This window comes from Pristis pectinata, chromosome 14 (genome assembly GCF_009764475.1).
Source record: "Pristis pectinata isolate sPriPec2 chromosome 14, sPriPec2.1.pri, whole genome shotgun sequence".
In the NCBI taxonomy this organism is placed as follows: domain Eukaryota; kingdom Metazoa; phylum Chordata; class Chondrichthyes; order Rhinopristiformes; family Pristidae; genus Pristis; species Pristis pectinata.
In genome coordinates, this window is record NC_067418.1 from 32292938 (window position 1) to 32320695 (window position 27758).

General features: G+C 38.9%; 1 protein-coding gene across 1 annotated transcript in view; it reads right to left on the reverse strand.

Annotated features, from left to right (window-relative positions):
• LOC127577605 (ATP-binding cassette sub-family C member 8-like) overlaps positions 1–27758 on the reverse strand; it is a 120826-nt gene that overhangs the window by 64802 nt on the left and 28266 nt on the right. Inside the window, 4 exon segments of the mRNA XM_052028871.1 lie at positions 938–1072; positions 15767–15922; positions 25096–25260; positions 26962–27150. Coding sequence (XP_051884831.1) covers positions 938–1072; positions 15767–15922; positions 25096–25260; positions 26962–27150 — 645 coding nt within the window.

Genomic DNA, 27758 nt, shown 5'->3' on the forward strand with positions numbered 1-27758 from the left:
CAGTCAATGGCAGAGTAGCATGGCTAAAAGAGCTGCTGCCTCACAGCTCCAGCGAGCCTGGATTCATTCCTGGCTCTTGGTGCTGTCTGTATTGCATTTTTGCATTCTCACTGTCAATGCATGGGTTTCCCCAGGTCCTCTGGATTCCTCCCACATGCCAAAGATGTGCAGGTTGATAGATTAATTGGCCATAGTAAATTCCCCCTAGTCTATAGATAAGTGATAGAATTTGTGGGAGGTTGATGGGGATGTGGATTGCTGTGGAAAGGTGCTTCATGGTTGGCATGGAGCTGGTTGGCTGAAGAGCTTGTTTCTGTGCTGTATGACTCTATGACGCCCCGTGGAAGGAATTATGGATGCTACTTTACCACATTAGCATTGCACCCTCCTCATATTTTAACATTTTTAAACATTTAAATGGAAGATGTATACAAGCTAACCATTTTCTAAATTTTCCATTGATGTAAGTCTTGATCAGTTAGGACACAATAGCCCATGAAATCCTAAAATTCTCTATAACTACTAAAAGATGCATACAGTCTTGAACATATGTTCAGATGAACTCACAATTTCTAGATAAGGATAGTTTACCGCACGATCATTCTGTCACGCACTGTGGGAGCTCAAGACACCTGGCCTTGACGTAACAAAAGCTCCACTTGTGCTTGGCTCATTAGGAGGAAAACACAAATTAGAATATGTTTTTTGTCATAATGGTTGAACTGGCAGCAAGACTAACTTGTGCAGCAGACATGCACTCTATCCATTTAGAACAGTGATGATGTAACTTTGGGAGCAAGGCTCTTGGTTTTCCACATGATTAAGAAATATAGCATATGTGGATGTTAAAGGTATTAGAAAGAACAGAATTCCAATGAACAATCTGGGATTAGCCAATAATTATTCTAGGGTCATTATTTTGTGAAGTAATACTTACCAATGTGCTTCTCTGGGCTTGAGAGAATTTGGTTGCTACAAAATACTGGACTGGGGCCAACAATGCAATTACTGTTGCTCCAATTAAGGCACTAATTCCAAGGAGGTAATAGAGAAGAAACACACCTACAATAATCTGTAATAAAAAAAAGAATAATTTACATGAAGATCAAAATAATTCTGCAATGCAGCAATAGGATGAAAAAAATCTGATTTCAGATCAACACCTATGTAAAAATAACTTAATTTTATCAGAGTAATAATGGATTACTAAATAGTTTCAAAGTAAAAAACAAGCCTGTTCATCTTGCACACGTCACTACCATTTCCAACAACATTGTTGTTAATGAAGTTGGAGGGGAGGTGACAATGGCTCATTACAAGGATGGAATCCCAAGTCAATTGAACTAAATTTGGAAGCTTGAGAAAGAAATCTAATGTAGAGTACATTTCAGATTATTTATAATTCAGAAGGCATTGCATTCCTGTTCACACATGTTTGGTGCTATTTAGAAACTAGTCCATACTTGACAGTTGATGGTTTTTATCAAAAAAAATTAAATGACAGTGGAATGGAAGGTATCTCTGCTGAAATGTGGGAAAATGGGGCTAAAGAAAATCAGAGCTTCTTAACAAAGATGGGAGAGCATACCGAGTGGGTGAATGACTTTCAGACCAGTGTTTTGTGGTAGCTGTGCTCACATTCATTCTAATTTTCTTTTACTAAATATTTTCTTATTTATCTACAGGGTGCAGGCATCACTGGCAAGGCCAACATTTATTGCCCATTCATAACTCCCCATGAAAAGGTGTTGATGAGGCACTTTCCTGAAATGCTTCATGCTGTAAGGTGAAGGTATTCCCATAATGCTGTTGGGCATCGAATCCGAGGATTGCAATGCTCTGATTTGTAGAAATGGCAAGCCAGGATGACATGTGGCTTGTAAGTGATAGTTTCCACATTCACTGCTCTTTTGTATTCCAGCTGGCAGACTTGTGGAAGGTGGTGCTAAAGGAACTTTGGCAAGTTGCCACAGTGTATTTTGTACATGGTATATACTATAACTTCACTATGTAGTGGTGATGCAGGGTGCGAATGTCAAATGTGGTGGACTGGGAAAGCATCAAGTAGGCTGCTTTGTCATGTTGTTGAGCTTGTTCTGAATTGGAATGTAGTATATTTCATCGCAATCATGCTTTGTAGGTGATGGAAACCTTTAAGTAATGAAGAGGTGTGAATTATCCAGTCCCTGAATTGTTTCTCTTTCTGATTTCATTCATGGCGTTGCTGGCATCTCTAATTGCCCCTTAACTGAGAAGACAGACAACAGTCAACCACAATGGTGGGTCTGAAGTCACGCATAAACTAGCCTAGGTCAGGATGGCATAGTTCCTTTCCTTGAAGGATATTTGTGAACCAGATGAGTTTTTATGAAAACTAGTTAACTTTGCTGAGATGACTTATTCCTATGGTTTTTATGTGACTGGTCTGTTTGAGTTTCTGGCAAGTTAGTGGTGATTTTGCCTGCCCCACCCCCCAACCCCCAGGAAGCTGGGGATTCAGTGATTATAATGCCAATGAATGTCAAGGACTGGGTGGTGAGATGCTCTCATGTTGTAGACTGCCATTTTCATCTGGCACATTCGGTGTAACTTACTTTTCAGTTATCAACCCAAATCTGAATGATGTCCAGATCTTGTTGTATATAAGCATTTGTTATTTATAACTTTTAAAATAACTTTGTTATTTTGAATGGAACCAAACATTACATCCATCAGTAAGCATCCTCACATGTCTTTATGATGGAAGGAAAGGCATTAGTCTGCGCTGAGGGACTCCTGCAGCGATGACTTGAGGCTGAGATGATTGACCTCCAACAACAATGATGATTTCCCTTTATTGGTTGCAGGCAGTGAAGACCGAAATCCTGCTGACTTTAATTTCACTCAGGCTCCTTGATTCCAATATTGGCTCTCAATTGCTTCTGGAATTTGGCTCTTTTGACCAGGATTGGATTAAGACAGTAATGAAGCCTGGGGCCAAGTGATTCTGCTGCAGTTCAAACTGGGAATCAATCTTTAGGCAACTGAGAATCGCTACTTGACAGTACTCTCAACTGCGCCTTCCATCACTTTGTTGATGATCAAGAATGGACTGATGGCAGAGGAGGAATTGCAACTGACTGAATTGGATTTGTACTTCCCTCGATGGGTGGCACATCTGAGAAATTCAGCACGTTAGTTAGAGACGTTGCTAAATGTGCAGGGACAATCTGGCTGGAATCTTAAACTGGAGCTGATGCACTGCAGCCAAAAGTTGTTGAAGTCATTACTTTTCTGGTACATACAATAGCTTCTTCATATAATGTGGATTCAATCAAAATGGTTGACGACTGGCTTCTGTGGTTGTGGGGTATCAGAAGTGAGTTGGATTTTTCACTTGACACTTCTTGCTGAAGATGGTTATGAATGTTTTACTTTGTCTTTTGCATTCACATGCCAATATTGAGGACAGAGATACTCATGAAGCCTCCTCCGCATGTTAATGACTTAATTTCCACCAACATCCATAATGGGACATGACAGGATATCAGCTCTGATATGCAAGTTAAAAAATTGCAAAATTCTGTAAAAGGTTGCTTCCACAGTTTAGCATATATGCATTGTAGCTTTATCACATTAGCAGCTCATTATAAGATGCACCATGTGCATTCACTTTGCTCTTCATTGAATCTGATTCAGACATAGAATACATTGAAAATGGACGATCAGTTCATAGATGCCCAGTTTGAGCTACTTGTTCTGTATCCATGCCATTTAGTACAGTGGTAAATGGAGGGGCAGGGCAAGAGGGGTAAAATTATCAATGAGGAGGGGTCTTCGACTTTCACAAGGATTCACTTCACACAAGAGTTCTCTACCAAGTTCCTTCCATGTCCTTGCGAACCTCATTGCTTCATGCAATTAATATTAAGCATAGAAGAGTAGCGATTCATCAGCAAGTGGAAAGCATGAGTCGGTGATCACCAGGGGGCTTTCTTGACCTGTTACCATTTGATTGGATGCCATGGGACATCAAGTCTCTGCTGATGGCTGCCACTGCCTCACTGTTCTATCACAATGGAATAGAATATATGCAGAGGTGGCAGAGGGAGTTATGATAATGGCTGATAGGAATATCAGACAGTTTAAATCAGACTGTTGCTTGACTTGTCAATGGGATTGTTCTTCTTATTTTAAACATGTCCCCAGATGTCAGTGAGGAGAATTTCTCAGTGCCTGCTGGGCTGGGTGTTCTTTTGTCAGGTCTGAATCGAATGGCTTGGTTGATGCCAGTGGCCAAAACTTTTTTTTTCCAGTTTTTAAAGAAGTACAACACATTGTTGAAGCAAGCTAGAGTGACAAACTGGATTAATATTCAATTCCAGGGTTAACTTAGGTTATGTAAGTAGAATCACATTACTGAGATAGAGTGACATAGCATGAAATCAGGCCCTTTGCCACTGTGTTGGGATTAGAAGAGAGAGGCCAATCATTAACTCTGTCCACAAATCCTGTTTTCCAACACTTAACCCATGGACTATAGCACGCAGCCAAGTACAATTTATCTCAGGCTTGTTGGCCTCAAGAAAGAAATATCAAACATGCTGTGTGTGGTATCTAGTGAATCTTCCTGGTTAGTACAAGCATTAATACTATCAATGACCAGATTGGAGTTGAATGTGACATGACCTTCATGCTTGAATAAGCTGACAATATTCACAGCTTAAGCTCAACGTAAAGAATGGCACATTTGCTGATTTACCAGAATGTTTCCAGGTATTGTGGAATTGCACATCAATAAAATGACAGCCTCAGTTTGCAGGCATCTCAGAATGATATGGACACAATGTGCTTGAAGTGCAAACAAACATATTAAATGTAATAGTCTTTAGTTTGGGTAGCACTAAAATAGGAGCGACCATGGAAAGTGGCCAATAATGGTTTAGCTGGCCATCATACGCCAAACCTAATATTGTGGAGCTTGACTTGTGGAGCATGTAACGAATAGCCTATCCTCTACTGTCTGGTCTCACCACTGTTGAAAATTAAAATCCACTCTCAGATCTCAAATGTGAAAACAAGATAAAGTTTCACAACAGCTGCTTGACATGGAATGGCAATTAAATGGAATCTGCTGATGCTAAATTGAGCTTAGACACTTTATTATTGGAACGTGATCTTCATCAGCTGTTCTAAGCTTGATGATTGTTTAACTACCAGGAAAAATATAGCCCTGCTTTAACCAGCAGAAGTTCAACTACGTGCAAAACTTTCCTGACTCTGTTTCCCATAAATGGTCATCAGAATATTAATTTTTCCAGTTCTCATAATGCTATTGGTTAGTCTCCTTTACACAATTAAAAGTAATTTGTCACATTTAAACGACACATCAAACAGTTTTTATAATGCTCAGTAATGCAAGTCAAGACATATGCAGTCAGTGGTTATTTTTATCAACTAATCCTCTGGAGGACTCAGAAATTAACAATGGACGTAATTAGCCTCATGGACTAGAAAGAATGTGCTAGTAATTAGACAGTTCAAACAGGCATAAATAAAGTCTTGTATCTTAAAAGTAGCCAAACAAGACAGCACCAAAGTGGCAGCATTCACTGAATATTCTTGAGAAGCCAATAAGGTCAGTTTTTTTCTTGCTGACAAAAGGCACCATTAACTTACTTAACCTGCCGATGAGGAAACTGGTGTGATGAGAATTTACGAAAGTCCAACCATCCAATATAAAAGTTCCAGAAAATTTGGCATGTGCATTTTGCCAGTGTTCACATTTGAATTTGGCTCTTCTGGAAGAGTTAAGGTCTTTTTCCTTGCCTTGAAGAAGCAGGTGAGGTAAAAACTCCATAAATCAGCTATCCCATTGGTCATTAATCCTGATGGTTTGGCATCTGGCTCTCAGGATGCTGATTTCCTTCAATACACAGGTGCCCTGGTTACCGTGTTCCCTTCAACACAGTAGTTCCCTGCTTCTTGTGCTCCTAATAACACACTGGGGCCCTGGTTCCCACTCTCCCTTTAAACTCATAGAGTCATAGAGCAATGCAGCATGGATACAGGCTCTTCAGCCCGAAGAGTCCATGCCGACCATGTTGTTCACCTAGCTAGTCCCAATTTCCTGTGTTCAGCCCATATCCCTCCAGGCCCCTCTTCTCCATGTATCTATCCAAGGGCTTCTTAAGTGATACCATTGTACCTGCCTCAACCATTTCCTCTGGCAAATTCCATATATTCACCAGCATCTGTGTGAAAAAGTTGCCCCTCTGGTCCCTTTTAAATCATTCCCCTCTCACCCTAAATCTATACCCCCAGGTTCTGGACTCCCCTACCCTGAGGAAAAGCCTGTTACTGTCCACCTTACCTATGCCTCTCATAATTGTAAATACTTCTATAAGGTCTCCCCTCATACTTCCATGTTCTCGGGAATAAAGACCTAGCCTAGCCAACCTCTCCCTATAACTCAAGCCCTCTAATCCTGGAAACATCCTCGTAAATCTTTTCTGCATTCTTTCCAGTTTAACCATGTCTTTCTTATAATAACGTAACCAAAACTGAACACAGTACTCCAAGTGCAGCCTCACCAATGACTTGTACAACTGCAGCATAATGTCCGAACTCCTATGCCCTGAATGATGGAGGCCAGTGTGCTAAATGCCTTTTTCACCACCTTGTCTACCTGTGATGCTGCTTTCAACAAACTACGCACTTGTACTCCTAGGTCCCTCTGTTCCATTATACTCCCCAGTGCTCTATCATAGTATAAGCCCTACCCTGGTTTGACTTTCCAAAATGCATTACCTCACACTTATCTGCCACTCCTCGGTCCACTTCCCTAACTGATCAAGATCCCCCTGTAATCTACAATAACCTTCTTCACTATCAACGACAGCTCCTAACTTTATGTCATCTGTAAACATGCTGATCAAGCCTTCCCACACACAAAGCTGACTCCTCCTGATCAGACTTTGTCTGTCCAAATGCTGATAGATCCTGTCCCTCAGAATTTCACCCAGTAACTTCCCCACCACTGATGTCAGGCTGACTGGCCTGCAGTTCCTTGGCTCGTCCTTGCTACCCTTCTTAAACAAGCAAACATCATTAGCCACCTTCCAGTCTTCGGGAACTTCACCATTGGCTAACAATGAAGCAAGTAACTCCACAAGGGCTTCAGCAATTTCTTCTCTAGCCTCCCACAAAGTCCGAGGATGTACTCCATCAGATGCTGAGGATTTATCCATCTTAAGGTGCTGTAAGGCTGCAATACCTCCTCCCTGGTAATATGTTCTCCAAAACATCTTCACTTGTTTCCCTTATCTCTTGAGCAACCATGTTTTTCTCCTCAGTAAACACTGAGGAGAAATATTCGTTAAAAATCCCACCCATTTCCTGAGGCTCGAGACATAGGCGGCCCTGCTGATCTCTGAGGGGACCTACTCTCTCCCTGGCCACCCTTTCACTCTTTATGTAGCTATAGAACCCCTTGGGATTTTCCTTAACCTTACCTGCCAGATCTACCTCATAGCCTCTCTTTGCCCTCTTGATTTCCCTCTTAAGTGTATTCTTAATCTTTTTATAGTCATCAAGGGATTCACTTGTCCCCAATCTCCTGAACCCAATGCATGCTTCCTTCTTTTTCTTGACCAGAATGTCAATATCTCTCATCAGCCAGGGTTCCCTAAACTTGCCAGATTTACTCACAGGGGCCCCAGTTCCCACGCCCTCCTGAAGCTCACTGGGGCTTTGGTTTCCTGCTCCTCTTAAACTCACTGGTGCCCTGTTTCCTGTGCTTCATTTAAACCTACTAGGTTTGCTGGGAAATTTATTATACTCCTATGTAACGTCTAAAAAAAAGTGAATTAAAAGTGCACTGGAGTATTAATAGAATGACAGCCATTAGTTGGACAAAATGCCAGTGTGACATCACCGAAGTCCTGAACATGCTGGATTAATGGAGTTTTACTCTACACCCAGCTGCAATGTTTGAACAAGAAACAAAATGTAATCAGCTGGTAAGGCAGAGCTCTGTGCTGAATAGCATCCTGTCAGGTGGTTTATGAGTATTAGCATAAAGAAACCTGCAGGACAGTTTTCCTGGTTACACATTTGCCCTACAGCTACCAGCCTCTAACTGTTTGTGTATTGTAATTACAACCCATGTAATGCAATCTGCATAATCTGAAGCATTCATATGCAATTTGTTTATCAGTTTCCAGACTGGTCTCCTGTTGGGTTCTGGCAGCATTATGGATTCTTGTTCATCTTTCCTCGACTTTTGGAATCTTCAAATTGCCTGTTACGCTGGAGCTCCTATTAACTGTCACATGCTTCCTATCAAGCTTGGTGGAGCTCATATATCTGACACTTAGTCACTTCCAATCATATGATAATAGAAAATAAATACTGGTATGTCCTGTTCCTCACAAACAAATGTTATGGAAATACAGGAATCCAAAAAGAGGCAACAACTGACTCTCTGAAATATACTGTAATCAATTTTATACTTGCATTAGAATAATTTTCACTTTAACTCTTAGCTTTTAAATGCAACAGAACACTGTGTTGTATTTGCAAATACATTATTTGCTTTGGAAACAGTGCAACTAAATTTTCTGGTCCCCTTTCTGCACCGAAGCAGCAAGTCCAAAGTGTGCTGATGGAGGTCACCAGTCAGAGATGAGCAGATATGTGAGTGGATTCAAATGTTCCAGAACTGAAGGGGAATGTGGGTTGAATAAAGGACAGAAGTCAAATTAGTACAGCATCTTTGCTTGCTTCACAAAACCTCGGTGGCATTTTCGCTCATAGGCCAGGAGCAATCCACATTCCTGGCTCTCACTGGATGCCCTGTCCTGGATTACCTTTTAGGGAAAATGAGGCAGGAGGCCTAAACCATCCCTTTGCTCCTCATATGCATGCCATCAACAAGCCTATGGCTGGAAGTTGTATTGTCCTACCTGCTTCGCTTAAAAAATCACTAAATTGCAATGCATATCACTGACATAATGCGAAACAAATCCTTTGATACAGAAAATGGCAAAATAAATTTTGCTCTATCAATTATTTTTGAGAGGTAATTTTTAGATTTTTATGTTTAAGTAAGTCATGGTGAGTATTAAAGGTGCGTGAGAATGGAACATAGTGTCTCATTTGGCATCGAGCATCACAGCAGGTATGGCACAGTTTAAATGAAGCATCAAGCTTTTATGTCTCTAAGCTTAGAGTAGCATCATCATATACATCAACACAAACATTCTTGCCACATCTAACACACTTTCATAAGTTTGGCTTTATTGTTATCCTGGATAGATAATGAATGAAAGTTTGGTATTTTCACTATTAATAATAGAGCCATGTTAGGATTGTTGAACACTGAAAATGGTCTCAGCAGAGATTTGAGAGACATAGCATCGACCTACTGCTAAAGTCATGTCAGAAGTAGTTCAGGAAAAGATAAGAAAAACAATACAAAATAGACTTCTCAAAAAATGTTTGGCTAACTACATTTAACTTCCTATTTCAATTTATGAGGTTACTGCCATTGCAATTCTGCCAATCATGTTCTATCCACAAATGTAAAAAGTCTTCTATTTGACTATAAAATTTGGAGACAACATGCAATGCTCCTTTGGGACAGGGAGGCATCTTATCAGGGTAATCATCTCTGTCCTTTGAGATTTGAAATAGAACCACAGACAATGAAGGCTTTGGTCACGTGCAACAAATGTTCCAACGGTGTCAGTGCCAGTAAACATCATGCATTTGTTTTAGTTAGTTGTTACCTTTAAGTAATCCTGAAAGAATCCAGATTAGTGCGAGGTTCTCATTCTGATTTAAATCCCCTATTATAAAAGCATGGCAAGAACACAAATGCATTGCCATTGTTGTTAAAGCGAATACCTGTGATAATCTGTGATTAGAGTTGAGTGGACACAGTTACAACTAAATCACTTCAGTGACTCATCGGGTGCAAAAAAGTTACTGTTAATAAAATAGCAATAAAACAGAAACATAGAAATTTGCTGATCTTGATTAAAAAGGTAAATCAAGGAAGTAATTCATTTCTGTTTCTTTATTTTACTTTATATTTATAGTTAATTTCTAGCTGTCTTAAATATATTTCTTGAATAATACTAATTATTTTAAAATATACTTCAGTCTATTTTTTAAATGTCTGTTTGTCAGAGACAGTTCTGAGGATGGCGCCTCAGGGTTCAAACATGGCCTACTCCACTTACAGAACAGCCCTTTCAGAAAGGTACAGGACTTACGTGGAACCACAGACCAATGATGATACGTGTGTCTACAAATAAAGAACAAGTGGCGAGCGCAGGTGGTAGGCCAAAATCTTGGCTATTGTTAATTAAAATGTTAGAAGGCATAAATATGTTCCCTGACTATTTCACAAAATAGTTCCGTGACTAGTTCATTGGCCCTAATGCACAAATTGGATCCTCTTCCATGTACAGTGTGCTACAGCTGCTATTGGCTTGGGTTTTGTGTCACAGCAGAATGACTGCTAGAAGTAATGCAGAAACCAGATATCTTATATCTATATAAGATACATCTTGAGAACTGTCTATCTTGAGATCTTGACATCCGTAGTGTAGCGGTTAGTGTAACTCTATTACAGCACCAGCAACCCGGGTTCAATTCCTGCCGCTGTCTGTAAGCAGTTTGTATGTTCTCCCCGTGTCTGCTTGGGTTTCCTCCGGGTGCTCCGGTTTCCTCCCACATTCCAAAGACGTACGGGTTAGGAACTTGCAGGTATGCTATGTTGGCGCCAGAAGCATGGTGACACTTGCGGGCTGCCCCCAGAACACTTTACGCAAAAGATGTATTTCACTGTGTGTTTCGATGTACATGTCACTAATAAAGAAATCTTATCTTATCTTGAGAGTCTATATCTTGAAAGCTGGCCTACAGTACTCCTCAAGATAAAATTTTTATCCACTTTGAAGATCAATAACATCTTGTTTATATTACATTTTGCAACAAGGTTAGGAGTGCCACTGGCAGAAGAATTGTAATTTAAATGCAACAAAAGGAAGAATTATCTGTGTGCATATACACATTCCAGCTACAAATGACGATGAGCATTTCACTCGAGTATCTTCAAGACATTAATTTTTGAGGTTATCCTAGAGGGTTTGAACCGAAAAAATGTGGGTCTATGTACACATATGAAACACTGGCCTAAAAATTCAGACATGCAGCACTGTTTTCCACATTTTTTTTTCCAAAAAAAGTTTTTCTCCTGTTTGGCATGCACTTACAACCAATTCTTATTCCAAATAGAGCACTCCAGATACTCAACCGGACAGTTCCGGTTGTCAGTGTTTCTTGCACATCTGTCAGAATTTTCAAGTCAGACATGTATCAGCTGACAACATTCCTCATCCAACATTCCTTTTGACGCAATAACAGGTAAATTAGAGCGTGCTGTTTCAAAGAGCTCCTGGAACAACCAGATTTTATTAATTTTTATTCAGGCCTGAGATCCCGCTTAGGTCAGTTACATTACTTATCATCTCTGCTGCCCCAACATTACTATCACAATAACAACTGTCCACCAATTACATGCCCTTCATGTCCAAATAACGTCAGCATTGGTTCTTTGATTGGGCCCCTCAATGTCCAGTTAGCCACTGTCTGCAAACAGTCCCTGGTGACTGATCTCCCATACTCAGCTCTGCTGCCTTCCTAGAACCTGGGTCTACGTGACATTTCAAGACCCCACAGTACCCAAAAGAGCATACAACATAGTTCAGTAGCACCCAAGGTCTCATGTGCTAATGAAGATAGCAGCAATGGCTTCCTGACTGAAATGATAATTGGCACATCATACATATAATTTTATGAAGTGCAAAATAATTTCCGGGTCACTTTACTTCCAATCCTATGCACTAAGTCACCACTGAAAGTGCTGAGGAAATAAAGGCAATAGCATTTCCCTTTGTAAATCACAGAGGCTATCTTCCATTGGGGGTATTGATGTCACAAAAAACTATTAGTTTCCAGGAGTCTTCTTAGGGGATTAACAACAAAATAACTCCATTAAATTAAATGAAAACCTGTTTGTCAAGTTAGAGTATAGTAACTTTATCATTAATACGTCAACTCTATCTTGTGGTGCCAGTCTTTGAATAGCTTGATGGGAATACAAGGATAGTTGCTGCAGGGCTCCAGTAGCCTCGGTTCAGTCCTGACCTCTGGTGCTGTCTGCGTGGAGTTTCCACATTCTCCTTGTGACCACATGGGTTTCCCAAAGGTGCTCTGGTTTTCTCCCACATCTCAAAGACATGCTGTTGGGTACTGTAAATTACGCTGAGTGCAGGTAGGTGGGAGAAAAATCAGGGTGAATTTGATGGGCATTTGAGAGAGGAAAGATTACATGGAAATAAGTGGGGCAATGAGACTGATGGGATTGCCCCGAAAGCCAGCATAGACCCAATAATTTCCTTCTTTGTTGAGAAAAGATATGAAAATAAAAATATCCAATATATATGGTGATTCTGTTCCCAGGCTACCAGGCTCACATGAGGCTTTTGAAGATTGAAGTTTCCATGTGAATTACCTGGACCTGTAGATTTGGCCCACAGTAACAAGGGGGCATGAAAAGACCCATTTTTCTGTCACCATTTGGAACTATTGTCCCAAACTATTTCTTCTTTAAATATTTTTTGGGCTGTGTGCAACACTGACTAGCAGCAGTTTTGACTGACCACCCATGGAGGTGGCAGACCTTCTCTTTGAATAATTATAGTCCTAGTGCTGACAGTGCTTACTGACTGCTGTGGAATTTCTGCATTTTGATCCAGCAATGATAAAGGATATATCTAGGTTAGAGTATTGTGTGACCAGAGGGAAACTTGAAGGTGATGGAATTTTGAATCATCTATATATGACTGCCAAGAATTTAAATGCAAGAATGTGAACATGTCACAGGGCTGTTGCTATGACAGGACCCAGACCTCATTAGGTTACAATTCAAAAGAATTTTATAATTGATAAGAACCATGAGGGAAAAGCAATCCATGCATGCATGCACCACACACACATTGCCCATTGGTTCTAGGCATAGACACCTTGACCAATCGTCTGTAAAGAAACTACTGCTCAGCACATGTACAGTCTAGCAAAACATTTGTGGAACTTGTTTTGGCAGGAGCCAAATGAATGTTCTTCCTGACCTCTGAAAAATCTTCTTACTCATAAGCTCCGTACCAAATACCTTTAAAAATAAAATCAGACATTGCTGGAGCCACTCAACAGGTCAAGCAGCACTTTTAGACAGAGACATAGAGTTAATGTTTCAGGTTGTTGTACTTTTAGCAGTAGTGGGAAATGAGAAAACAGGCATGTTTTAAGTTGGTAAGGATGGGGAAGGGTGTGCGAATAAAGGGAATGTATGTGATAGGGTGGAGAGTAGGAGTCTTCAGTGTCACAAATGCTGTTGGTGTCATCTAAGTGAGTTCTTTTGCTTTTCTCAGTTACAGTTCCCATTCGTCTCCCTCTATTTATACCTCCTCCAGAAAGGTTAGCAGTGATTAACCAGTATTTGCCACCCTCTCTTAGCATCAACAGCATTTTGTGTCACCTGAACTCTCTTGGTCAATACTCTGTTACAGACATCCCCTTGGTTCACTTCACCCCTTCCCCTTCCTTGCAACTTAAAACATGTCCTTTTTTTCCCTCATTTTTCTAGTGCTGATGAAAGGTCACTGACATAAGATTTAACTCTGTATTTCTCTCTCTGCAGATATTGACTGATCTGTTGAGTATTTACAGCAACTTTTGCTTTGTATTTCAAATTTCCAGCATCTGCTTTTTGATCTTTGTAAATAAAGTTGACTTCTTTTAAGAAAAACATATCACTTTTTTTACTTTATAGGAATACTTTGGACGAAAGTACTCTTAATTATTTTATCACCTTTAAGCACATAATTAGCTCTGACCATTTCATGGACAGAGTTATCTTTTGCATGTATGATGATGCATGGTTACTCACATAGACACTGTTATATTAATGTTTCTAGCACAGATAAAGAAACCAACATAATGCGCACAGTCACAAAACAAAACTAAATAAAACCAATAAGTCTGACAAAAGGTATAAAAGGTAATTCACAAAGTGTGTAAGATAATAAAGAATACTAATGAAAAATTGGGAAAGGTTTTGTTGTAAAGCAAATTTAAGTCTTCCCTTATTTAAGCAATTCAACATTTGTTAATTACTCTACACAATGATTTCTCCCAGTCCTACCTCTGCAGTTTGAACATTAAGTTATTGCTTGCTATGCACAAATCCTGCTGAGCTTTAGAATTCTCTCAATATGTTTGTACTCATCACAAAAAAGTAGCATTTTTGTTCAGTATTTGCTACTTATTAACCAAAAATCAAATTTTCCATGAATAAGCTAAAGAGGCTATGATATGAATGTGTTACAAATTTGTCCTCAGGACGCTCAAAGCACTAATTTGAATGAATTACTTTTTGAAATGGAGCAACTGTTAAAAAGGCAATATGCCATCTGATTTGCATACAGTACATGAACCAAATGGAAAGTTAATTTGGAGACACAAGAGACTGCAAATGATGGAACCCTCTTAGGGCCAGTTAATCCACCCTTCTTGTGGTACCAAGAACATCTGAGAATTGAACTGCAACATTGTTGGAAAAGGAGAAAGAAATGCCATAGGAATCCATGGATCTTTGTGGGAGGCTAACTCTGAAAGGAGCAAGTATAAATGCTTCACCACTGACCACAAAATCCAAGCCAACAAATGCTGCAGTATGCTACAATTCACATTCTTCCTACTCAAAGGTGAAAGTTCCACCAATTGAACCCCTTTTTTTTTCCACTTATTTGTTCTTAGCAGGTGGCTGTCACTGTCCATCCAATTGCTCCTAAGCACCCATTTCACAACTAACCACACTAATGTGTCTGGCCACAAATAAGGCAGACAGGATAAGCATGATAGATTTCTAGTATCATGGTAACCAGCAATAATTTAATCTAATATTTTGTTTTATTACAGTTTTATTTATTGATTTGAATTTAAATTCATTGGTTGCTATGGAGAGATTTAAAATCAAAACTCTGGACTGACAGTCCAGGCTTCTTGATATTAATCCAGTGACTTAGCCACAATGACACCACAGCCAATGGAATACTATTCCAAAAGCTAAGCAATTTTAATGAGGAAATTTGAGGTGCACTTGTAGCAGAGAATTTGTACCCCTAGTCTGCAAGTTAACTCAGCAATTGTTTACTGTAAAAATGTTATAAAAGATCTAAGTTGAGTATTTTAAGAAGCTTGGTGCACCTGGATTCCTCTGCTACACCAACTATTGACCTTTTCTTTATTGATTGAGAAGCCAGAGAACTTAAGAACTCTAATACAATCTGCTAATATTTCTGAGTCCCCATCTCAGGCCCACCAACTCTTTTTGATAGAGACCCAGCTTCTGAAAAGGTCACACAGGTATTACAGCATGAGCATGTTTAGACTGCATCAAATTCCAGCCCTTCAGTGGACCCTTGCCTGTGTTATATTGGAAGGACACTGGAAGGAGTTCGGGACAAAATGATTGAGTAGGAATGTGAATGTGCTCAAGTGATGCAGATTAAACTCAATTTCCAGGAGGTTTATTATCTGTTTATTACTCTAATAGCCATCGCTAAATTGACGCCATGGCTATTAGAGTAATAAACAGATAATAAAACCTAGCCTTTGGCTTTAGAAGTTTAGCATTAACGTCCCATAAAATTACCTGCACAGGCATGGCCCACAGATTGGGGGAGAGAAAGAAAAACCACATCAGCTGGTTTGTGTCAATGGCGACCAGATTGCAAATCTGTCCTACCGTCATCTCTCCCATGGACATGTTTGAGGTTGACAAACGAAGAATCTTATTGTAGATCTTTGTCTGAAACAAAAATAAAGAAATGTAACTGTTATGAGAAACTATCGTGAAAATCTTTCATGTAAAATATTCATTTATTTTTATCAAGAGTTTAAATGAGAATAACACTGAGACCATTGTAATAGTAATTGTAAGGAATTTGAAACAATAATGAACCATAGCAAAGCACCCACCCTAGCAAGTCAAACACTCCCCACTCAACTGCCGATCCTACCTTGCACTGATCCTTTGACAAAGACCCTGACCCCACACATTAATTGGTTCTGATCCCTGACCTTACCATCCTCCTCTCCTGGATTCCTCTTTTTCCTGCAAAATCCCAGCCCTAACCCATACATACCAGATTTTCTTTGTGTACTTCTCACTGGTGAGAAAGAAAGGTCTTGAGTGTGAAAGGCCTTGCTCTGAGCTTAAGCCTTATCCAGTACTCAATTTCCTACACAGGCCCTCAACAAATGTTTTTTTTTGTCATGATCCAGCTGAGTTATATGCATTTACCAACCAAGTTCTAAGCACGTGTTTTCAGCTACATCTCCAAAGTCATAAAAAAAGGCTTCAATGGTGATAAATGTCACAGTGGCTATGAATATTAATACAAAGAGCTGATGATATCTGTGACATATCACACTATGCAATCCATTGCAGCAAGAAAGGAGTCACTGATGCACTCTTTTTCAAGAGATCTATAAATATATGATTCTCTTTTGACAGAGACAGCCAATGAAATGGGGATATAGCCTGGCAATGATTCCAGGCTTCCTCAAGGTTCAGTGTGCTATTGTTAACTGGGCAATGCACTGCAAGTGGAAGTGATTCCATTCTCTCAATATTCAGCTAATGTGTGACTATTCACAGCCCATGAATAGCATCAATACCCAGTATCCAGGTAGCAATCATGATGCCCTTATTCTGCAATAATCCAATGTACCATTGATATTTCACCCAATAACCAACTTTTTTTAAAAATCACAATGGCTGATTAGGACTGTTTAATAACTACACACCCTACACTCCACCTTGCAACTCATGCATGTAACTAATACATGAAAAGTACACAAGTAGTCCATTAAGATGCTCAAACAAGAATTTTGCTGCTTGCACTGGTCTGGTGCACTACACAGCACAGAGAGTCTCAAGATTTGCAGTCATCTGCTCCATGCTGCACAAATTCACCATTGTGAGAACTCAGTCCTTATCCCAGTAAGAAATTCCAGAACAGGAGGAGGATGAAGAAGAGGGAGGGAGGGAGGAGGCAACCTGGACAGCCTTTTTCTTGCCTTGCCATTCATGACCAACTCACTTAACTGTGCAACCAATAAACAGAGTCCAAATTTCCCACTCATAATCTGTCTTCATCTAAATTTTTCTCCATGGCTATTACAGCTTCCTCTCAGATAAATGTCATTATGAAAGCCATATAAAATAAAAAATTCCAACCAACATATATATCAAAATGTACCAAATACCGTAGAACTGTCAATTAATTACTCAATTTCCAATGGCACTTGTCTTTGGAGTGCTATACCTATCCTTGTGCTTCTACACAATTGCTACTCATGGCACTATGGAGGTTGCAGTCTAAGAGTCAACTGGCTCTGCCCGAATACATCACATCTCACATCGTCTCCATCAGGCCATACAGTACTGTGCCCTAAAACTACTGAGCTGTTTCTTCCTCAGTCATGCCATGAGTATTTTGGAAAGTTTCTAGAAATTTCACAATGATTTCCCATCCCTGCTGCGCATACAATGCACTACACATTTAAGAGGTGAAAACTTGCTTTAAGCAGAACAAGCTAGCTACTCATGAAATTGGATTCCCTGCTGAAGAAATAAGCCACCAACAATGTGTTTAGTACTGGTTAGATGTTGAAATCATTGTAATGAACAGGCAGTATAAACTTGATCCTTGTTTCTGTGGGCTATCTAATTTAACCACCAAATACTCCACTTCTTCTTTTCTACCACGTGAAGTTGCCTGTGCAGATATTTATCATCCTTTCAGCAATCTACGACTCTAGACTTTTAGATTTTAAGAATCCATGGGGTTAAAAGTCAACATAAGGTGGTGAACAAAATAACATGGATTTCATTCTATAAACAACTCAATTTTCATTTCTACTGATTGTCATTACTCATGCTATGGACTTGGGTAATACCACCCCCCCCCCCCCACCCCCACTAGGCTCAGTGACGTTAATCACTCCTTGAAATGGTTTGAATGTGATATTTTTTATTTGAGTTAATTCATTTAAGGCTTGTTGAATTGTTAATTTGCTTGCCATTAGGCAAACAGAATACTTACAAACAAATGAATTTCTATCAATTGAGTGTGCTTCTGCGTGGTAATATAAAAAAAAGTCCCTTCATTGTACTTAATATTCTGGTCCTTCCTGGGGTCTAGTTTACTAATATCCAAAGCTGCTGAGTAATTAGCTCTTACCCCACAGTCTGTTATGATTTTGATCTGGTTTCCCCTGGTCCCATACCTTGTCTATCCTTCCATCACCACCATACACCCTTAACTTTCCCACTACCCCAACATCCCCAGTCATGTGGTTTCAATGAATTTTAATTGCAGACTTACTGTTCCTTGCAAGGCTAAAATGCTGTTTAATTTATGTGTAGCCTGCAACTGATACTGTTTCCGTATCTCAGCAAACAGTTTTACCTTTCAACGTGTAAGAGGGGTGTGGATCAAGATCCATGGCTTAAATTTTCTTTAATTATTTTCTGATATCATTGGGAAACAATAACGGGGATAATATTTGAGTGTTCCACTTTGGGCAGATTCTACCTTCTTAAGTGCTGAGTTCTTATTTTCAGCCTCATAACTACCAAGGATACACACTGAATACAGCCCCCTACCACAAAAGAAAATCAGAGCACTCTTGTGATAAAATTAGATCATTACATTCCATGTTAAAATGATAGAGATTCCTTAGATGGTGTCACAAGACACAAGTAAGAAAGATGTTAGAAACCATTGAATCATTGAAAATTTACATCACAGAAGCAGAAGGGATTAAATTGATTAACTCTTTTTTGACCTGCACAAACATGATGGGCCATTTCGAGATCTAAGCACAGGCACGTTACTTAAGCCTGCTGTGTGTAAGTCTGCAAACTTGGTACCTTCTAGTTACCAACAGAGATCCCAAACGTCTCATCTAATCTGAAAATGTTTTGGGGAGGGTGGATTTAATTCTGAATCTTCCACCTGCCAGTGATCACTTAAAAACTCTCAAGCAGGGATAGAAAATCAGATCAAAGTGCCAGTTTTTTCAGATTGGCTCAGCTTTGGATGACACAGGTGGGAACAATAACTAATAAGAGGGGAAATTAGGTATACCCCTTCACTACATTTCATTAACATGCCTTCATCATGCCTGTGCCTATCTCAATTTGCTCTGTTAATGCAAAGGATAGGTCAGGATATCTCAAGCAACGCCGAATGAATTGAGATGTAGTTGAATGGGCATCCAAACATTTATCTTTGCTTCTATTCCCAGGGAAATTGTTATTCCAGGGAAAACAACTAGAAAAGTACTTCTGATGGGGAACTCAGCTTAATTTTTGCAAATGTTATAAATAAATCATTTCTGGCTTTCTTATTGAAAGATATTACTGAAAATTGTGTTGAAACAAATTTGTATCAGCAGCAAAGAACCTACTTCATTTATTAGAACAGAGGAACAGGAGGAAGAGCAGCAAGGTAGTGTCCTTTGAGCCAAATTCATCATTCAGAATGATTATCATTGATTCTTTACCTACTTGGCATCCAGTTCCCATATTCCTTGATATTCTTAATGTTTCATCACCTTGGCCTTGGATATGTTTAATTATTTAGCATCAACACTAGGGCAGTGGACTCCAAAGACACATATCCCTTTGAATTTTTTTCTTATTTGAGTCCAAGAACTATACAGCTTTTTTCCTACATCTCAAACCACAGGAAATATTAAGCTTCTCAGCATCTACTTGCTCAATCCCTTCAGAATCCTACATCTTTATTAAATCATCTTGTATACTCCCCAGTTCTAGTGAGTATAGGCCCATCTTACTCAATGTCTTCTGGTAAAACATCTAGAGAATTTACACTAATTTGCTTCCAAGGCAAGAATGTCCTTTGTTAGCTATGAAGACACACTGTTTTAGGGTTGGTCTCAACAAAGTTCTGTGCAATGTCAGCAATAACCTCTGATTCTTGTACTCTAACATCCTCATATTATCCTGAACTCTATTTCTAATTGACTATTTAACACTGACAGCCTCTAGTCTTGTTCTTCCTCCCAACTACCAACAGTTTTTCCTCAGTCAATTCAATCAAATCCTTTCATAATTTCAAAGATACCAATTAGGGCACACCTCAGCTTCATCTTTTTGTTAATAAGTAAACACAGCTTGTTCATCTTTTCCTGATAGATAGAACCTAGCAGTTCTGTACCATCATTGTACATTTCTGCACACCCTTCAAAGCCTCTTGGAGATCACAAGTGTTCCTCTGGGCTTAGTCTTGCCAAGATTTGATACAAGTTTAGCATAACGTTTCTCTAATTTTGAATTTCAAATCAATCTATTTTATTATTTGGTTTGTATTTTGAAGGCCTTATGAAACTTGCACAGTATAGTTAGTGATCTGGAGAATTATATTCCTGGATTCCTTCACTCCTCTATTTCATTTAGATTCTTTTTTCCAAGCAATATGTAACCTAATTTCTCTTACCAGAGTGGGGCATCTCTTATTCATGTCAGTTCTGAGTTTGCATCATCGAAGTGGAACTGTTTGCACCACCCCCCACAGATGCAGCTTAACCTGCTGAGTATTTCCAATATTTTCTATTTTATTTCTGATTTCCACCAGCTGCATTATTTTACTTTGGATTATCTATGCTGAAATTTATTTGTCAACCATATTGTCATTCTGCATGTTTATACATGCTTTCTTGTAATATGTTTCATTTCATCTGCAAAAAAATAGCATTTTTGTTTTCAAAGATTAAATTATTAACACAAATTGTCACTAATGGTGTCCTGGTACTGATCCTTGTGGAATAGCACATGTTCCTCGATATTCTGGAGTGAAATCAATGGATGTTTGGACACTAGGGTATCAAGGAATCTAGAGGTCCTGTGGGAAAGTGGATGAGGTACAGGATTGGCCATAACCCTGTTAAACAGCAGAGCAGCTGAGAGGAACTTCATGGTATGGCCTACTTCTGCTTGTACACAGGTCCTCCCCAGTTATGGTCGCCTCTCCTATGTACAGCCTGTACATACAAATGAGTGTTTGGGAGACTAGTGGTATGGATTTGTGGGCTGCAATGGGGCTGCAGGCATCTTCTGCCATGTACCAACTCAGTTCGTGGTCACATTTCCGACAAGAACAAAACCTTGGAACAACTTGTAATGGTTTCGTGATTTCTTTTGCAACTCTCAACAATTACTCTATGTTCATTCTGTCTTGCAGCCAACTAGCAATTCATTGAAAATCTAAAATGAGGTGTGATAATGATGCTACTTTTTGATGATTGGAATAAATCCATATGTAGCTATATGATAGACTCAGTGACTAAAATAGTTAAGGAGGAAAATTTTCTGTGTCTTAGTCTTGACTGCAATTTGAATATACTTGGATATCAGGGATATTCTGGAGACAAAAGGAAGCTTTTTGTCCTTGAGACTTATTTTGATCCATATCAATTATACTTCAAAATATCAATTTGACCTTCATGCTAATAACACTTTAACTGCTATAATCACAAATAACATCAAAGGCCATGGAGCTGTCTGATTGAGTGCAGATAATGCCCCCTACAACACACTTTGTTTTCTGCACTTGCACTTTGGACAAGTCCTAAATTACTCACAAACATAATTTTCCTCAAAACTTTGTTTTTAATAAGTTATGCCGAAAAATTCATGTTGTGACTGCGACTTGCCTTTAATAGCATGCAAATGGATATTTTTTCCTGCTCTATTTTGGTTTAATTTACCTTCATTTTTATAATTTCAGATAAATATTTAAAAAGTTAATTAAAATGCTTTATTATAGCAGAGAGAACTCATGCATAGAAAATTACTGCCTTCCCCTTTTGCTCTATTACATAAACAGTAAATAATGTATGGGAATCAGAGATTGGGGCGATAGAGCACTTCATAGATGTTGCACATCTGGTCTGGTTTGGTTATCTGGTCTTCCAGTGCTTACTCTCCTGAAACATTGGCTACCAACAGGAATTAATTACTTTGAATATTTTCAGATACTACAGTAGCTAATGACAAAATAGCTTACATCACCTTCTTTCCACACTACTCAGCATCCAAAGTTAAAACAGTACACTCAAACATTCTTACAAACCCTCAGATGACTAACAACTTCAAAATAGATAGTACAGCCACGAAAAATTTACAAATCAAGAACAACCCAAATAAGAATATAGACAAAGTGTTGTAAATTAATCTCTTGGTGGTGCAGCTGTGTGATTAAATTGGCAAATTATTGTCACATGTACTGAAGTACAGAGAAAAAGTTTTGCATGCCATCCATACAGATCATTTCATTACAACAGTGCATTGAGGTAGTACAAGGAAAACAATAATGGAATACAGAATAAAGTGTTACAGTTACAGAGATTAAAGGCCACAATGCTACACTAGAAAACAATGGTAAACAACAACAGAGAAGGCATGCCTAATTCTTAAACTGAGTATAAAGATGCAAGGTCCTGATGACTAATTTCGCCCTGTGATTGATCACTCCCTCCTCAAATGTTTACCATCAAGGAAGAAAATTGGTCATCATAGTGGCACAGGAGGTAGTAGTGCTGCCTCACTGCTTTAATGACTTGGATTTGATTCTGAACTCTGGTGCTGTCTGTGTGGAGTTCACACTTTATCCCTCTGACTGCATGGGTTTCGCCCAGGTACTCCAGTTTCCTCCCACATTTCAAAGATGTGCTGGTTGGTAGCTTAATTAGCCCCTGTAAATTACCCCTAGTGTAGCTGGATGGTAGGGGAGAGTTGGGGGGAATTGATGAGTATGTGAAAAAGAATAGGCTACAAGGAAATGAGATTGATGGGGTTTTCAGGGAACCAGCATGGACTCGATAGGCCAAATGGCCTCCTCCTATATTGTAAAGCAATTTGAGAAATATGAGAAAAAATGCCTCTTTTCCAAGTGGTTTTGTTTATTCCACTCTCATCATTTTAAGGAGGGAATATGGGCAGGAGTGGCTCATGTTAATGCCTCATACTGATGCCTTCCTCCATGTACATTCCCATGCATTATGTGCCACTAAGCTTGGAGGTGGGATGATAGATGGAGATATGGAACCAAGCGACTGAAATCTGTCGGTTAGTTACAGGGTGATGGATATCCTAATCTCAAGAAAAATTAATAATTACACTTTATCAAACAGCATAGAAACAGGTCCTTCAGCCCAACAAGTTCACACCAACCATCAAGCACCCACTACACACTAATCCTACACTAATCCCAATTTTATTCTCCCCAATTCCCATCAATACCCCTCCCCATGTTCTGCTACTCATCCCCACACTATGGGCAATTGAAAGTGACCAATCAATCTACCAACCCACACTTTTTGGGATGTGGAAGGAAAATGGAGCACCCAAAGCAAATCCATGTTATCCCAGGGAGAATATGCAGACTCCATATAGACAGCAGAGAAAGTCAGGATTGAAACCAGGTATTGAAGCTGTGAGGCAGCAGTTGTACCAGCTATGCCATTGTGCCGCTCCCAGCCAACAGACCATAAAAGGAGAGAATGGACTCTGAAAGAGGCTGCAAGTTAGAGTTGAAGAACGTATAGTATAATCTTACTTTGGATCTTGTGAATCAAAAGGAATTGTTAGAAGTTAGATATTTCGAGGATAAATTGTTTGTAAGGGAAGATAGATAGTAGAACCTCATTTAAAAGATGTCAGTATACACAACATTTTTCATTAGTGTTGGAGGGAAAAGACCACAGGAGCTTGAAAGGGGAAACTGAAAGTTCAAGACATAGATAGGTCACCCTGTCAGTTCACACTCACTCTCAAGTAGATTGATTTAAAGATCTTCCTGAAAATTGAGTCAAGGCTTCAGCAGATTTTCAGCTGCTATCAGATAGTTTCCAGTTTAAAAATCAGGGCATAAGGCTGACTTTTCATGAATGCAGTTGATGCTAGGGAAAGGAATGACCAGATCCCAATTAGAAGTGTTCTGCCCCGACATTTCACGGTATTGCCAGCAAAATTTGGATAACATCCTTAGACTTGTGCTTTTACAAGCTTTTCAAATATTCCCATGAAAGCAATTGCAAGGACCAGGCCTGAATTTTCAGTGGTTACTTTAGATATCATCTCTAAACAGGTTCATTTATAAAACTTCAGCTATCTGAGTTGCTACTGACTCTGTCATCAAGAACTTGCCATTTATTTCTCAATTTTATATCTATATTTTTTTGTGTTTCAATTGGCAGTATGCAAACGAGCAACATGATATCAAATGCATGCATTTCAGCTACATAAATCTCTGAAGAACATTCATTCACTATATCACCACAATTTTATTCTCATAGCCTTTCCAAATAAGAATGACGACTTGGGAGGTAAGACAATATTGGTGCTCCTACTCCTTTCTTGTGCCAAGAACAAACAGTGCAAATTGTGCATTACTGGTTTGATGTTCTATGTTTATGAACCATAATGCACAGGAAATCAGGACTGGGATTGTGCAAGTTGCTGGTTTGCATTTCTAGCATAAAACAGCAGCAGGTATATTGAGTTTCCATTGCCTCATTGTCAATCTGAGTGTTTTTATTGCATGCTGCACTTCCTATGTCTGGGTTACCAATTGCTGCACACGTACAGAAGGCAGAGCAAGAAAAATCATCCCTTTCACCAATGCTATATTTAACCATGTTCTATAAATCACCACACTATCCACTTACTATCACTTATATTTAGAAAAAAAATACTTTTTCTATTAAAGAAAATGCACTACAGTTCATGTTTTTATACATTACAGCTATTACCATAAGAACATCTGTTTGGAATTGCTCCTGTTTGGGAAAGAAAGTTAGTTCCTCTACTAATCAGAAGACAACTGATTGGAAACTGTACATGCCAAATCTCCGGAACGAAATACACAACAACCAAAACTCAAGTACCTGAATTGCTCCTCGTAGGTTGATTCCTGTTTCTATGGCAACATAGTAGGATGCCTGAAGAAATGTCCTTTGCAAAAGAAGAGCAAGAAACAAGAGAACTGCAATAACGTAAGCGTTGGCCAAGAACTCCTGCGAGGAAATGAAGTAAACGCCCAGCATTTTGACCTGTAGAGATCAAAAGTTGTCTGAAGTTTTCAGCAGCCGTGCATTTTAATAAGCTATCATTTCTTGACAACATGTAGAAAACATCACTGAATGGCTTAATTTGGCACAAACGTCATTGGGACCAAAATATAATCTGGATATAAAGTTATTTAAATTGGTTTATTTATACGATCATTGTTTTACTTCAGGACTAGATGTTATTCACTTTCACCTTTACTTCTTAACATGCCCTCCCAGTTCAATCTGTTCCTCTATATTTCTGAGTATGCTATCATTCATTGTCTATTTCCTTGCCTTGTTTACCCTCCTCAGATACATAATCGTACGTGTTTGGAATTAATTGCATTTCCCTTCTTCCACCCAATTAGTCTACTGATATTTTCCTGCAGAATACAGCTTTCTTATTCACTATTACCTCATCACTAATTTTCACATCATCCATGAACTTTATAACCTTGTACACCACATTTGAATCTTAAACAAGACAAATTATTATGAAAATCAAGAGAGATGCTGGAAATTTGACATAAAAACATGAAATGCTGGTAAAACAGGTCATGCAACACCTCTGTCCTGATGAAAAGTCTTCAACCTAAAGCTTTAACTGTTTCTCTTTCCACAGGTGTTGCCTGGCCTGCTGAGTTTTTTTTCTAGCACTTTTTGCTTTTATTTTTATTATTATGTTTGAAAAAATAGTTATCAAGTTTGAAAAAAGTAGTGTATCCATATCAGGATCTTATGAATCTGCTGTCAATGAGTAAGGCTTTCAATGAAAAACAGAATTTAATATACGGGAATGGTATATCACACAGCTGTTGTTGAATTATTGCTCAGTAATATGTTAACAGAAATTCTGTACTGTTAGAACTAAACTAGTAGAGAGTTAATTGCAGGAACACATTAAGCTAATGAACATGATTTTTTTAAAAAATAAGATGCAGTTTAGTTTCAAATGCCGAAATAATTTAATTAAAGATTTAAGGCAATATTTAAAGAAATGAATGGTGAAGTAAGTTTCAGACTTGGAATAATTGATATGAATAATTGTTAGCCCTCCTCAATAATAATAGGGTAGATACAAGATTTGACATTTCAAAACCTGTAAGCTATCTCAATGAAAGCTGAACTTAACTGTTGTTTAAACAGTATGATGCTAAATTTAATGTAATCTGTTAAATGTAATCCATTCTGTATTGGCTGTGTGCAACCGGTTTTGAAATCTTCATACATTTGGTAGTTATTGGCATTTCCAGCATGGAAATTGCTGTCTGGTTAAGAATCTTGTTGGCTTTTCACGCAACTTTGGCTTTACAATGTTACGGCAATCTTTAGCATGGCAAGGTTAATCAGATGCTGTGGCTAGCGTGAAACCAAGAAAATAAATCCAGTTTATGAAGAATGCCAGTTAGATGAACACAAAGATATTTTATGGTTACTTATAATAGTCCTTATTAAAATAAATCAGAAGAACAGGATACCTAACAGAGAAGTGTGTGACACTCCATCTGTTCCATTTCTGAACCATGAGCGATAGATCTTGTGCACTATCAGATGTCCGCCCAAGGAATAAATTCATGGGGATTTTCTGCATATTATTAATAGATGATCAAACTTATTACACTGGGTTATATGAAAGAGATTTCTGATTGACCTGGATAGATGCTAGAATTGTGCTTTGGAGTAGCAATAAAATTGCTGTACCTGTGGACGAAATGTTTTGTTTTCATCGCTCAGGTGATGTACAATCCCAGAGATGCAGAGTGGGCCTGCAAACCCCAGCAAGTCAGCCATAATGCGAAATGTGCTGCTGAGAATGATGGGGCGACCAAAAGCCTGCCGCAGCACACGCCAAATCAGCTTCGAGTCCTGTGGCCCAACAGTAGCCTTCTTCTGTAACATAAAGTAAGACATGTTTTGCTGAGCTGTTTCAGTAAATGCAGCCGTGCAACCTTTAACCAGACTTTCAGGCATACCACCTTCTTGCATTGCAATGAGAAGCAAGCTCTTTGCTAGCCAATCTCAATGCCTATATAATAAATTGGTAATTAGTAATTGGTTTATTATTGTCACATGTACCAAGGTTTTGTTTTGCATGCCATCCACAGAGATCATTTCATCACATCAGTACATTGAGATAGTACAAGGAAAAAACAATAACAGGATACAGAATAAGGTGTTACAGTTACAGAGAAAGTACAGTGCAGGCAGACAATAAGGTGCAATGACATAAGAATTGTGAGGTCAAGGATCCACCTTATCTAGGGGCCTGTTCAATAGTCTTATAACAGCAGGACAGAAGCTGTCCTTGAGCCTGATGGTATGTGCCTTCAGCCTTTTGTATATTATGCCCGAAGGGAGGAGGGACAAGATAGAATGTTTGGGGTGGGTGGGGTCTTTGATTCTGTTGGCTGCTTTACTGAAAAGTTCAACATTTTCACTTCTCAAAAATAGATGCATAGAAGTGGTACTTTGATACAAAGGAAATTTTGGGTGAATAG